The 16,026-nt window shown below is 34.5% G+C and overlaps 1 protein-coding gene across 1 annotated transcript in view; it reads left to right on the top strand.

The window, feature by feature from the left end:
* The window catches only part of LOC150098422 (N(G),N(G)-dimethylarginine dimethylaminohydrolase 1), a 133,748-nt gene extending 117,742 nt beyond the window's left edge, over window positions 1–16,006 (top strand). Inside the window, exons 3-5 of the mRNA XM_090405625.1 lie at window positions 1,652–1,845; window positions 2,188–2,310; window positions 15,642–16,006. Of these exons, the coding sequence (XP_090261751.1) occupies window positions 1,652–1,845; window positions 2,188–2,310; window positions 15,642–15,767 (443 nt within the window). The 3' untranslated portion in view covers window positions 15,768–16,006. The remainder of the gene's footprint in view (window positions 1–1,651; window positions 1,846–2,187; window positions 2,311–15,641) is intronic.
* Window positions 16,007–16,026: the final 20 nt, after the last annotated feature.

Here is a 16,026-nt window from a genome sequence, read left to right as displayed (position 1 = left end):
TCATCCTCTTGGGTGATTTCAACGTCCATAACACCAATTGGCTTTCCTCTTCCAGTTATACAGATCCTGCAGCAGAGATGCTGAAACCTTTGCAGTCACTAATGACCGTACACAAATTGTTCAAAAAATTTGTTTAAATTTGCCAAAAAGAACCAGTCCCACTCTCCTAACCGTATAATCATCCTCTTGGGTGATTTCAATGTCCATAACACCAATTGACTTTCCTCTTCCAGTTATACAGATCCTGCAGCAGAGATGCTGAAACATTTGCAGTCACTAATGACCTTACACAAATTGTTCAAAAACAGACCAGAATGCCAGATAACCCAAACCACTCCCCAAATATCATAGAGCTCTTCCTTACTAATGACCCCTCCAAATATGCAGTGAATGTAGTGAGCCCCCCTGGGTAATTCTGACCACAACTTAGTGCTCATCTCCCCCCCCATGCAACAATGCTTACACAGTCACTCCCACACAAGAGTAGTTTGGTATAACAATGCCAAATGGGACAGTCTCCGAGACTACTATGCTTCATTCCCATGGCTGGACTATTGTTTCTGGTCTTCCAGTCCAAACATATGCACCGAATGTATCACCAAAGTAATACTTACTGGCGTGAAAACATATATTCCGCACACTACTCAGACCTGCCGTCCCCTATCCTGGGTTCTCCAAAAAATGTGCCAAGGCTGTACAAATGAAAAATCCTGATATCACAACTGGCTCAAATCAAGAACCCCATCCTCATTCAATGCCTATACTGAAGCCTGAAACAGATGCAAGAAAATTATCAATACTTCCAAAACAGAATTTGAACGGCAGGAAGCTTGCAGCCTGTACAAACGGCAGCCATGCCTTTTGGTCTCCTGCCAAGGCAATGCACATATAACTGACAATGGCAAATGCCCTCTGCCCAAAATACTATGCCCCCTGTCCTTTTGCCAAAAAGATATCACAAACCTGTTGTCTAAATTAGACACAAAAAAGTCTCCTGGCCCTGACAGCAATCCCCCAATTATCCTGAAGGTCTGTGCATCAGAACTGACTCCTATCCTTTGTCACCTGTACACACTCTCCTACTCCACTGGTATATATCTCAAAGCCTGGAAACTGGCCTATATTCAACCCATTCCTAAAAAGAGTGACAAATCACTGCCATCTAACTACCACCCTATCTCACTCACTTCAATCCTATCTAAAGTAATGGAGAAAACCATCAACTCTCAACTTCTAATCTACCTTGAAGGTACCCGGCTATTAAGCGACCACCAGTATGGATTCCATCAAAGCCGTTCAACAGGAGATCTACTCTCATACATCACCTGCCACTGGACAAACGCCATGGAGAAATTCGGTGAATCTCAAGTAGTTGCACTTGATATCTCAAGCTTTTGACCTTGTCTGGCACAAAGGCTTACTAAGCAAACTCCCATCATTCGGACACCCTCAAGACTTCTGCAATGGATAGCCAGCTTCCTGTCTGGACACACACAGTTTCTTTTAATCAATTGTTTTTTTGGTGAGAATCATGTGTTACATGGTTATCTATAGATAACAAAAATGTGTTTTGAAGCTTCTCAGTATGCATGATTGTTTTGTGTTTCTATGAAGATATTATAAAGCTTTTTTTTTTGTACTCTTCTTCTAGGTAAAGAGTTCTTTGTGGGACTTTCTACAAGAACTAATGAAGCAGGTGCTAGAGCTTTAGCAGCAGCATTTCCAGAATTTCCTGTCACACCTGTTAAAGTCTCAGATACTTTACATTTAAAGACAACAGTAACTATGGCAGGACCAGATATCATATGTGTCAGTGGTGGAAAAGAGGCACAAAATGTCCTCAAAGTAAGAATGGAAAATTAATATAATAATGTGGAAATATTTCATTCAAAAATGTTTAATGTTTTTGCAGGTTTTCTTTATATGAGGATTTGCTGCAATATTTAAAATATTGTAAATTCAATTATTTGAAATAATTTCTTTTAATATCAGCTGTTTTATGTGGTTAACACTAAGCTATTTTTACTAATATCACGGTAGTCGGAATGATTAACCTGAAAGTTTTGCATGTGATTTAGTGCATGTTTTAGAATTTCAAGTTGTCATCCATGTAAACTTCATTCACTTTATAAACTATATTTCACCATTTTTTGTTTGTTAAACACTTTTTTGTTTCTCCATCTTTAGAGGATGGAAAGAGAAGCAACATACAGATATCAAACTGTGACTGTGCCTGATGACAGTGCAGCTAATTGTGTCTATGTAAATGGTACATTAATTCACAGAGCAGAATTTCCTGAGAGTGTTGCGGTAAGAACAATATACCCTATTGTTTTTCTTAAAATCTCTTTCTCAGGAAGTTATGTAACAAATTTAAGTGATTAAGTTTTAAGTAAAATATTGAATTCATTTGTTTTATATTTTTAATGGACATAATATAATTCCATACAATATTTTATTATCAACATATACATTTGAATATACAGGTAACCCTCGTATAGCGCGGTTTTTTTATACAACGTGGTTTCAATATAATGCAGTATACAAATTGTAGCATCCCTTGTTCAACGCGGTTTCGATATAATGCGGTCTACAATTTCTAGTAACCCGTTATTTTTTAAATTTTTTTTTTATATTATTTACTGCAGGACTTAAAAATCAAATTTTATCTTTGTTAAATTTGTGTCTGCCCATATCGAATTTAGTTTTATTGTATCACTGAATAAGTTACTGTACAGAGGGCTTTTGCAGTCTGTGTCATTCTCAACAAATGGTGCAATTAGAGACAGATGGAATGAAATTTTATTCCATCATTAACTAATACATTAATAAAACATTAATGTATTAGTTAATGGCATTAACTAATAAATCACATGTCCCCCTCTCACAGAAACTATGCTGTATATAGACTTAAGCAAAACCATATGTTGCACCAAAACACAGTATCTAACTAAAAACTATTGTTCAATTATGAAATAAGTGTTTGTTTTATTGCATTTGAAATTCTCGATGTCATCATGACAGATCACAAAGACTACCAAGAATTGAAACATGCCATATAATGAATGTGTGAGTTCACCTGCCACCTCAAACACAAACAGGAAGCCATAAAATTCAACCAAGGGTTGAAACGTTTGTGTGAGTTGAGCCAGTCAGTAATGAGAAGGGGAATGATAAATGACACCCTGTTGTGAATGTGTTAAAACTAATAGTGAATGTTGTTATGACAGTTTCAGATGTTATGGAATTCGATTGAAGAGAATTAGCATTTCAACTCAACACTTGTCAGTTGCTTTTGTCTTTGGGTCGCACGATCTTTCGTTAATACTGCACGAATCATATGCACGTCTTTATAGCTGCTGTCTTGTGTAAAACAAAATTCAGCTTGTAAGTATTGTAACAATTTAAAAAAAACTTGAATAATTTATAAACGTATAAAAGGATATCACCTGTAAATCGTTGATGTGCCAGCAAAATTCTCAGACGTGCCACCTCTGGCACAAGTGCCATAGGTTCGCCATTTAGGGTTTACTGTATAAAGTGTTTATTCTTGAAAATTGTCTTCGTTTTCTGCCAGGAAAGTGCATTTAAAAAAATCATAAGTGTGTTATTCTCAAGCTGAGCAGTTTATTTTCTGGTGAGTTACATACGTATGTAATGCTTTTTCTTATGTAAAAGTTTATTTTTATTGTAATGGCCACTAAAACTTCAACGAAAGGGAAAAAACCAACATTGAAGATGAAATTCATTTCTCTCGAAGAAAAAAAATTAAATCTTGGATCAGTTGAAAATTGGAGAAAAACCAGTAGTTGTTGCAAGGTCTCCGAATTTAAATGAATCAACAATTCGAACAATCAAACAAAATGAACATAAAATCCGAGAAAGTGTTATTGCTGGGTCAACGGTAAGTGCAAAGCGTGTTGCTCGTGTTCACGATATTCTAATAGAAAAAATGGAGAAATCTCTAATGATTTGGATAGAAGATTGCATTCAAAAGAAAATTCCTTTGAATGGACACTTTATTAAGCAAAAGGCTCTCAAAGTTTATAAACATTTAAAAGAACTCGATCAAGATTCTTCAGAAGAAATCTCTCAGCATGGATTTTCTGCCAGTAAGGGTTGGTTTGAAAACTTTAAAAAGCGGTTTTCTTTGTATAATCTTAAAATCCAGGTAGAATCTGCATCAGCAGATGTTGAAGCTGCCTGGAAATACCCAGCAGAACTTTTAAAAATCGATAAAGAAGGTGATTACAGTGCAGACCAGGTGTTCAATGCGGATGAATCTTGGTTATATTGGGAAAAAATGCCCAAACGCACCTATATTTCAAAAAATGAAAGATCAGCTCCTGCATTCAAAGTTTCCAAAGATAAAATTACTTAACCGTTCTGCAAATCCTCGTGCAATGAAAGGGCTCGACAAGTCCATCCTACCTGTTTATTGGCAGGCCAACAAAAAGGCATGGGTTACAGCTACCATGTTTGAAAATTGGTTTTTCAAGTGTTTTGTACCCGATGTAGAAAGTTACACTAAGAAAAAGAATATGACCTTCAAAATTCTACTAATTTTAGATAACGCACCAGGACACCCAACAAATTTTAGCCATCCGAATATTAAAATAACTTTTTTGCCGCCTAATACTACTTCACTTATTCAACCATTCGACCAAGGAATAATATCAACATTTAAGTCATATTATATTCGGTGAACATTTCAATCAATTTTGAAAAAAATGTAATCTAATCCAAACATGACACTGCTTCAAGCGTGGAAAGAGTTTTCAATATTGAATTGCGTAAAAATTATTTCTCTGTTCATTAAGTAATTACAGCCCTTTATGCTGAATACTTGCTGGAAAAAAATATGGCCTGAAGCTGTAATGGAACAAAGTTTCGTACCACCAGTGGATGCCGAGCTACGTCGTGTAATAAACGTCGCACACATTTTTGGTGGAGAGGACTTTTGCGATATGATTGAAAACGAAATTAGTGAATTAATTGATGGAGAAACAGATTTAAATGAGGAGGTACTAGTAGAATTAATAGATGGCGTCAAACCAAATGGTGGGGAAAGTTCTGCCGAAGATTCTGATTGTGATGAATCTGTTAAAGAATTCAGTTTAAAGAAATTAGCAGAAGGATTGGACTTGGCAAGAAAGTTATGAAGTTATTTTATGGATAATGATCCCTCAATGGAACGCTTGGGAAAATTACGAGACAATTGGATATTTGTTTAGCACCATATTATGAACTTAATAAAAAATTGCAACATAGTGGAAAGCAAAGTCTTATTACTGACTTCTTGATGACTGAACCAGCCGAAGTATGCAATGAGAATTATACAAATGGTGTTCAAGAGAATTCAAGTGGTGACGACCTCCAGCCACTTAAAGAACATCTACGAAATGCTATTTCTGTAGACAGTGATGATGATTAAAATATGCACTTTATTTTTTTGTGTCTAAAACATTTATGCATTATGTGCAATGAAATTTATGTACAATTTGTAATTTTTATAATTTTATACTACGTATTTGTCATAGTTTATGTTTTCTTAAATTACATGAATTACCTGAATTAAATAAAAATATTGTTTTTGTTGGATATGTCATTGTTGTTTATATAATTTAAAAAAAAAACGATTTCGGTACCTAACCCTGCTTTTTCTATGTGATCTATGTCTCTTATAATGCAATTTATATAACGCGGCATTTCTATGGAACCTAACATCCGTGTTATACGAGGGTTACCTGTATTTCATTATTATTATTTGCCTTCCACAGATACATTATATTATTATTATTATTATTATGGGCAACTCCAGGGAGTCATTAGACTCATCGAGGGAGGCCCCAAATCATATTCATCACAACTATTCGACATTCATACAGTATCTATCATACCTCGCCTTAAACTCGTTCACTGTCACAGCATCCACCACAGACTCTGGCAGCCCATTCCACTCATTCACCACTCTAAAAGTAAAGAACCCAGCTCTAACATCTTTACTAACCACGCTTTTGCCCAGTTTCCATGGATGTCCCCTAGTCCTCCCACAACCAGCCCTGTTCTCAAAAATATCTTCTGAATTAATTTTATAGAAACCCTTCAGTAATTTGAATGTCTCAATCATATCTCCCTCCCTCTGTCTATCAACCAATTTTTGCAACCCACAAATCCTCAACCTGTTCTCATAAGATTCATTCCACATTATAGAACATTTATATGCATTTTATAAAGTAATATTGGTTGACAATTGGAATAGACTTAACTAATTCCTGCTTTCTATCTAACATTATTACCAGAATGTGTATTGGAAGTTTCTACTTGTTTGTGAGAGGGAAAACTGATGCAAATGGAGAGAAAAAACCAATCCTTCAAATACACTTTAAGACTAAGTGCTTGGGATAAGGGGAATTTTTCAGCAAATGAACTGTATATACATGATCAAAGTTGATCTACATGAAATGCTGTAGTGCTGTACTCTTTTAGTAACTTATGTTTCTATCATATCCCCTTTTCTCTATATATCAACCAAGCTTTATAACCCACAATCTTTCTGCTTGCTAGGCAGAACTGTGCAGACCAATTGCTATTTCACATCCTTAGGAGATCCCAGCAGTTAAATGTCACAAATATAGTTCTAATGTGATTGTATCAAAGCATTTGATCAAAATGCTTTGTTGATAATAGATGGATGATTAATTGCTTCCTTATTGATTATTTAACATCCAAGTGATCTTTTCAGTTTTTCTCTTTTGTGATATTAATACATAGCTTATAGTGTTTTTTTCATCCCAAAGTGTTTGGTAACTACAATCTGGTGATTTATGCTATTTAATGTTGGTTTCTCCTGTCACAGGGGACAATTTAATGTTGCTAATATCTTTTAATTCCATCGTGGTTGCACCATTTAAATGCTTATTAACTACTCCTGTTATGGAATAAGCCATCTAACATAAATATATTTTCTCCCCCCTCTAATTAAACAGGTCTCTCCTCAGGCCCACATATTTGGTGTTTTACTATGCTAGACACTTGAAAACTACTGTATATGTCGGCATATAAGATGACTCTCAAAAAAAATGCAGAAAACCCCTCGAAATCATGGGTCATCTTATACGGCGAGCAGGGCTGGCCATCACGGGGATGCTATGCACCCGGGCCCCACGATCAAGTGGGCACAGTCGGTACACATTTGTGGAAACGTATGATATTTCGAATGTGTTTTTTTGTTTTCCTGTGCCAAAATCATTTGCAGGTAAGAGGTTTTACAATACGTTTATTTCGAATCCTTTAATTTTTACCTTTGAAAAATATTTTAGGACCCTAAAAGGTTTCTTGCACCCAGGCCCCTTTATGGAGAAGGCTGGTCCTGACGGCGAGTATAAATTTCTTGGATGAACATTTAGGTTGTTACAATACATCGTTATATTAGAAAATAGGCAGTGTTTATAAACAAATCAGATTAATTTTTTGTTACATAAGTTTATATAAAATATTACAATAGATGTAAGTCTTAAAAAAACAAATCATTATTAATCTCAATTTTCATGTTAATTTTCTTCATCATCTGTTGAAAATAGTTCTTCAGATTCATTATTTAAATGATTGTCATATGGATCCCAGTTCAAATCCAGTGAATTGATTTCCTTTTCATTGTCATCAGTGTCCCACAACAGATCATCTTCCATACCATCCATAAGATTAGAGATACCACACTTTTTAAATGATTTTATTACATCTCTACTTTTACTTTATTCCCTGCTTTGATGGAATAAAGTAAACATCACAAAATTGCATAACATATCAAGTGATGCAGCACACATAGATCCAATATTTGTAAATGATTTTTCACCAGTCAATATCCAATTATTTCACTCTTCTGACATATGATCTTTAAATGGTTTGTTCAAGCAGACATCTAATGGTTGCAATATATGGTATGATATAACACTTGTATAACAATATGCTAAACCACTTGGTATAACAACAATTTTTGTGTTATTTTTTCTAGAAGACTTTTAGTATTCTCAGTTAAATGACTGTGAAATATATCCCATACTAATAAACCGCGTTTCTTCATTATACTGCCTGGTTATGTGTTCCACACATTATTTATCTATATTTAACATCATTTTCGTCCATCCATCCTTTTTCGTGAAAATGTACAAAAACACCTGAAGGAAATTTTATCTTAGGTTTAGTTTTTCGTTTGAAGATGATCATTGGTTTTAACTTGGTTCCATCAGCCAAACATGATGATAACACAACTGTAAACCTTGTTTTTTCATGACCTGTACGTCGAACTAGCACACTCTTACTAATTTGGACTCCACTGTTTTATTGCTTATCATATCAAAGCTCATAGGAGTTTCATCCATATTTCCAATATTTGACAATAGAAATTTATATTCTTATCTCAACTGAATAATAAATTTATGAAAACTGGTAAGTTTGTGGTCAAGATCTACTAGTAGATTTTGAGCAATTTTCATTTTTTGTTGTATTACCAGATTTTGTCTGTTCATAAAACGATTACACCATCCTGAAGTAGCTTGAAATTCTATACTTTCATCCTAATCATATTTCTTGTAACAAGATAACCATTCTGCCTTTGTTCGAATACTCATTCTGTAACGTGATTTTCCAGTTGTGGCCATCAGGTGATCCCCATTTTCATCGCACAGTTTTTTTTTGGCAGTTATTTAAAAATATCTTCTTTCTTCCTTCATTCTCTTACCATCTTCTCGGTTATGTCAAACTTTCTTGCAGCAGCACAGTTATTAGTTTATTTTGCCATTTCAATTACCCTTATTTTAAATTGGACTTCATACTCTCTTTGTTTTGTTGCTGGTTCCATGATTTTAAATGATAACAATCTTAATAATCCTAAAATTTAAAAAAAATGCAAAATTAATGATTAATTAAAATTGGAGCTAATCACTTTTAATTAGGGTAATTCGTATAAATACTAAATCTATGCTATGCAAAAAAATAACGGATATGCATAGATATAAAAATAACGCATATAACAACAATACCTAACGTTGCATTAATACAAGAAAGAAGAAATTGAGGGGGGGGATCATCTTATACAACCGACATAAGCTTAAAACCTAAAATTTAGGCCTCGTCTTATACGCTGGTTATCATATATGCTGACATATATGGTAATTTAAATGCATTTCAGACTAAAATAAAAAAAAAACGTGTGTGTGTGTGTGTATATATATATATATATATATATAAGCACTTTATTAACAAAGCATATGTATATAAACACAATGTATAAAAGAAAATTATGTTAAACTATTTGGAATATTGACCCTCCCCCCTCTTTCTCTCTCTCTCTCTCACACACATCAAAATATTAAAACATTAGGTCAGTTCTTTTCTGACTTTGATTTGCAAAGTGTTTAGAGAGACAAAAGGTTAAGATGTCCAGCAAATTAATTGATCATGAACAAAATTGTCAATAGTTTGCTGATTTTATCCTTGAATGTCAAAATACACACACTTCTCAGTGCAATTTCTGAGTAATTTGAATTTGTGGAAAAGTTCCAAGAAAATAGCAGCAGCAAGTGAGCATGCAAACGAATTATACACATGCACAAAAAAAAATGACAACTCATAGCTGTATCTTCAGCTACATGCTTTACTGCAAGCATATTCAGTTTCTCTTAAAGCAGGTATCAAAACCACAACTTATTACGTAGGCTCTGCCTATCCATTGATGAAACAGAATACAACTATTTTAGAATGTTACTGTGCTTTTATAATAAATTTAGTTTAATCCTTTATCCAAGTGTGAGCAAACAAAGTTTGTGCCTGAAAGTATCTTCAGGACTGGGGTAAGGTGGTACAACACCAGGGCAACTCGTTGCAAAGGTGGAGCAAGATACCAACACTCCTGTCTCGGTATCTCCTATAATGCAAAACACATCTCCTTGCAGATATGTCTAATGTTATGCATTAAGGGAAGGGCCACTACCCAGACTAGTTTCGACCTTTATTGAGGTCTCTTCAGTGGGAGCCAGACCCAAGTTGAGATACCAGGCAAAAGCTTTAGCAGGTCATCTCTGCCTATAGGAGTTGCCAAATGGTGTGCCACCCTTTTTTTTTTTTTTTTTTTTATCTGTTTTTATTCAGTTACTGTGCTTTTATTGATTGTCAGTTCCATAAACACAATATATGGTTTTCATTTCAATTGTCAATCACAAAAAAAAAAAAAGAAATCAGAACACTAAAGATATTTAGTTTCTTTAGAGAATATTTAGAATGCTCCCTTTCCTTTCATTGTATTTGTTCATTCCTACTAATTTCTCTCTCTTTTCTTGTATGTCAGCTTTTTGTGCACTTCGTATTACAATACAGCTTACTCTGTATAGTATTAAGGCTTATGTGCTGGTTTAAACTCATTATTAGGTTTTTTAATAGAATGAATACAGCACAGAGAAACAATAAAATATAAGTTTATTGGAACCTGTATTATATCTCTGTCATAGAGACATTGTCAGGGATACAATCTCAAAATTGTAAAATCACACACAAAAACACTCAAAACAATAAGTGAAAAAAAAATTAAACAAAAGCCTTAAATCCTATGAGGGGTACCCTCTAATGATGTTGTTGGCTAGCCTTAACTGTTGGGATGGAGGCCTAAGAATTAGTTTCCCAAATCTCGTGAAGTTATTATTATTACACACTACTCCATGGAGTCCTTAGACTCATCGAGAGAGGCTCTAGACATCATGCCAAGCACTATCCAACATTTGCACAGTATCTATCATACTTTGCTTTGAACTCATTCACAGTCATGTCACCCACAACACTCTGACAACCTATTTTCCACTCATTTACCACTTGGAAAGTGGTAAATGAGTGGAAAAAATCTAGTTCTAACACCTTTTCCCAGTTTCCAAGGATGATCCCTAGTCCTCCCACCACCACCACCACCACCAGGCTTGTTCTGAAAAAATTCTTCTGTATTAATCTTTTAAAAACCCTTCAGTAATTTATGTCTCAATCATATCATCCCTTTTCTGCCTGTCAACCAATTTCTGTAACCCACAAATCTTAAACTTGTTTTCGTAAAGTTCATTCCATAGACCTGCTATCATCTTGATCACTCGCCTCTGGATTCTCTTCACCTCTTGCTTATTGCCAAGAAACCCAGGTTACCAAATCTGCATGCAGTAGTCAAGATGGGATCTTATCATGGCTCAATAAAGAGGGATAATAACCTGCTTGTCTCTGCTCATCAAAGTATTCTTCAGTAATCAAGTAATCTGAGAAGCTGCTTTAGCTACTTTTGCTATGTGCCCTCTAAACTTTAATTCACTATTCACCAAGATTCCCAAATCTCTGGCTTTGTCAATTTCCTGGAGTACAGTTCCATCAATGTGGTATACAGCTCGTAATGTTTTTACCCCAAAATGCATCACTTACTTTGCCACATTAAACTGACATCCGTTCTCCTTTACCCATTACAACCATTATTTATTAAGATTATGCTGGTTTAACAAATCTGCAGCTGATTCTGAGAAATGCCTTTCAAGTTTATATTTGTTGTGGTAAGCATAGTTTTTTCTCATTTGGTTCTGCACAAGGTATCCAAAGCATGGTCAGCTAGACCTGACTGACCATAGCTGTGGTGGCAGATGTATTTCTCGTGTTCTTCTAGGCAGATCTCCCAGTTTGATACCTGAGACAGAGAGTGGATGGAGTGGATAAGGGCAGCCAGTTTTTCGGATGAGATTTGAAAGCAGTACAGATATTGTATTTTTTTAATATCTGTAGTTCTTGCTATTTTTTTCTGTGGTGCCCCAGATATAAGGAATAGTAATAGTATTATAACCTGCAGTCTGTTTGTAGAGAGGGATTTGAGGAGAAGAGAGGAAAATCAATTTATTAATCTCTTTAGCATTGCAACCATTGGACAGAAAGGTCTGGCAAATAAAGGAGAGTTCAGCTGAACAGGATGCCTGGATAAAACAGAAGTTGGAGGCTCTGTTGATAAGGGTTTTGATAACACAGTGCTGTTGGGGGGGGAGGTAGTAACGTTTATGTATTGTATCTACCTGCGTAGGTGGGTTTTCTGTAACTGAGAAGAAAAGAGTGCTATTGGGAAGATGAGTGATTCAAATATCTAGAACTGAATTCTGGGGTGCTGGCTGGTGAGGTTGATCAGGAAGGGATCAGTATGTCTTAGCCAGATAGACAGTTTAAGAATGGCATTATCAATATTTTTCAGAATGTCCCATAAAGAAATTGGCTAAAGGTGGAGAGTCCATAGCTGTGCCCTCTATCTGTTTATATATGGTATCCTTCTGTAATATCTTCTGCTGTTTGCGCCATTGTAAACGTATATTATTTTTTCTGCCTATATATGTAATAATCTCTTTATCTTTACTCTCTTCTATCTTTATTCTATTCCTAATTCTTTATAGCTTTACTCTACTGCATACTATGATTATCCACCTTCCATATTTACTAATCGAATGCCTATGAATACTGAAAATTTATTTGTCAGGCTGTGCCACTAATATATCATTTAATTGGCATAAGAATAAATAAAACTTCTGGTAGATTTCCCTCTCTCTCATGAGCGAAGTTTATTTTATCAATGTTTACTTTAACAGTTATGGTTCATAAGTAACTGAACTGCGTTTTTATTACCTTAAATTATTTCCCGCTCATAAGTCTGATTTATTTAAGAACAATGCAGTTGTAAAATAAAAGATCAGGCAGCACTCTTTTAACAAATAATTAAAACACATTTATTTATAAATTATACATGAATTAAATAATAGGGAGATTGCTTTCTCTGTCCATTTATAAAATCTTTAGCATAAATTAGAACTTTTTACTTTAACATTAACTTCTTTAACTCAATCGTATTTACTCTCCGCTTACAAAAATTCAACTTATTAAACTTCTAGTTTATGTGCAAAGAGGTTAGCTAACTCTCTATTAAGTTATCTTTACAATTTTTATATCAACTTCCAATATGCAATCGATTCTCTTAATGACACTTCTTACTGCTATTAACCAAATTCTTTTTCTATAACAGTTTTTCTATAACATACTATAAGAGGAATTGTACACAGTATGGAACTTACAAAGGCTCTGTATCGCACATTCAGTCAGAAGTCTTGCACAAAGAGTTCTAAGGCAATTCTTTCATCTCAGATCTTGAGTTTCCTTAGGAATATCTGGCTTCAGTAATATCTCATTGGGAAAATAGCAAGCTGTGGACTGCAGTACTCATTCAGTTCCAGCAAAAGGTTATTCTCCCAAGGCGAAAAGAAAAACTTACAAACGAAGCTGCCTTGGATAATTTACATTGCCTTTTCTCCTCTGCTTTGGCTGGCTGAAAATGCCTGGGCAACTGCCTTCTCCAATAGCTCGTGCTGCTGCCTCCAAGAAACTGAAACGCCGCCAACTCTCAACCAGGATCCCTCTCTCTGGCATCTGGTAGCCTTTCCTTCTTTGGCAACATCTGAAAGTCCTCTCTCTCTCTCTGGCCCGGAAGCTCCTCTTTGGTGGTGACTGGAACTGGGAAGCTCTTTATGCTCCGCTCAGTCTCCTTTTATTTTGCGATTTCACGACCTTGCACTAAGGGTAGTAAACCCCAAAGAATTCGGCATGACTCTTTTATCTTCTTTTAAGTTTAATCTGCTCTTTGTTTTCCTCTGTGTAATCTTTTGATTGTATTTTGCCGGGCACGGAAACTTGTCTCTAAAACTAGTGGACCTCTTTGATACTTTGCTTCTCCTTTCGGGGCCGTGGAAACTTCTCTTAACCTAGCGGCACTTTTAGATACTATCTTTAAAGGTGTTAGCACAGTAAACAACTCTTATATACAAAACTAGTAAACAACTTTTCCTGCATTGTTACACATAACTATATACACATACAAAGTTCCCCTGGGAAAGCATTCCTTTGTTTTTGATGTTAAAACAGTAAATACATTCACTTCCCACAGGGTTAACTACATTAATATTTTGTAAAATATGCATAGAGACAAACAAGGTTATTTACAGTTCTCATGGGATTTGACCTATGTAAAAAATCGATGTAAAGCGCTTTGGTATTTTTAAGCTACATCGAGATTTTACACCTCCAAGACAAGTAGCCAGCATGGATAGTAAAATTGAAAAGATCAGTGATGGGGGGGGACATTTTTCTAGATAGCAGCAGAAAGGAGAATAGTATTAGTAAATAAAGAGCTGACATCAAAGCTCATACCATAATATCAGTATTATTTTATTTAAACTAAATCTTGAATTAAAGATTTGAACTTTAATTGGAATTTTTAATATAACATGAAGTAAGTGGGGTTAAACATTTAGCTAATTGTTTGGCTAACTTAGGGGGTGGGGCAGTCAGAAGTATCTACAATGGGATGGTGAGGGCTATTCAGTTTATGAATTTTAGAAATCCATATATCCAGGGGAGGGGAGGGGAGGGGACTAAATGGTCTGAGTTTAACTATTTCAGGAGGCAAAGAAGCGATAATTTTTAGAAGCCTTTTTAATGTGTTCTGAGAATTGGTGGTTCATAATCCAGAGCTTTATGAGTAGCGCATTCTCTGAGCAACATATTCATTTTCCAATTATAATCACTAGCACTAATGACCACCATAGTATTATTACCCTTTAAATTAAAGATGCCAAGAAATTATGTTCTTGGTTTAATCATTTATCCTAGTGTAAGCAAACAAAGTTTGCACCTGAAGTAACTTCAGGACTGGGCAACAACAATTCATATACACGAAGCCTTCCCTTCCCCTTTCTCTTAGGTATTAAGTTCATGTGCAAAACATCCATTTTTACTATTATCCCCAAACTTTTTTTTTAAATTAACATTATATAAATAGTTCAATCTTTTGGGAATTTTACTACTATTCCATATCCTTCAATAATACACTGAAGATTTTATAATAGGTACTCTACTGATATATATTATGGAAGTACATAAATGCAACTTTTCAAAGGTAATCGAGCATCTCTATCTGATCTGTGGGAATAGTGCTCCATGCCTTTTTTTGTGTCTTCTTTATTTTTTATTTATTTTTTTATTTTTGATATCACCAGAACATCAGTATTATCTCACCATCATTGCTCTACTGAATCTTTATTTTATATAACATTGCTGAATTTTCTGTTAGGTATGGTTGTGCTTATATTCTAGTCAGTTCATATTGAAGATGCCTATGAAACATGGATGAATTTTTTTTAATAAAGGTTTTTTTCATAACTTATCTGTTCATTTATAATTGCTTAATATGTCTGCTTATGTTTTGATTAGTACACAAACTCATCCAATTCTGTGACCAGCTCACTGACTTACTTAAAATTGATATAAAAAATTTAAAAAAAATCACAACATGCACTTTTATCTGATTGTTTGCTTATTTTCTTAATTTTCAATTTATTAATAGAGGCAACAAAAATAACATAGTTGTTATATTATTTTTGATCTATTTCTCAAATACTAGAAATAATAAATATGTAATAAATAAATTTTAAAAAAATGCTTACATTTCATTTATATTGAAAAATTATGTACTGTATTTGATAATCCTGTTTTTTGAATGTATTTCGTTATTTATATTTATTTATTTTTTTAAATACAAGGTGTTTGAAGAGAAAATTGATTATAACAGGATACCACTCCAGTTTGCAGAGTTGGAGAAAGCTTCAGGTTCTCTAAGTTGTTGCTGCATTCTCATCAAGAAGACCAAATATATAAAAAAGTTATAGAAAAGAAGACTGAGCCAGGTCAACTTGAGGATGATTTCTCTATCCTGGTTATTGCCTTCTTTGAAGATTCCCTCCTTTCTTCACAGACTGCCTCAACTGCCCTCATCAAACTTCTAATGTTATTATATAAAATGTGTATGTAACAAAGTGGGTTAGATGATATTGCTTAATTTATTCTTGTTTTATTTTCTTCTATGTTCTCACATAGAAGACTGCCACTGATTGCTACCATCTTTATATACATTGTTTCTAGTTAAAT

Source organism: Typopeltis vanoorti, chromosome 15, assembly GCF_054136105.1.
Source record: "Typopeltis vanoorti isolate ZY-2024b chromosome 15, IOZ_Tvanoo_1.0, whole genome shotgun sequence".
Taxonomy (NCBI): Eukaryota; Metazoa; Arthropoda; class Arachnida; order Uropygi; family Thelyphonidae; genus Typopeltis; species Typopeltis vanoorti.
Note: the sequence above shows the minus strand (reverse complement) of the source record. Positions and strands in the feature narration are given on the sequence as shown.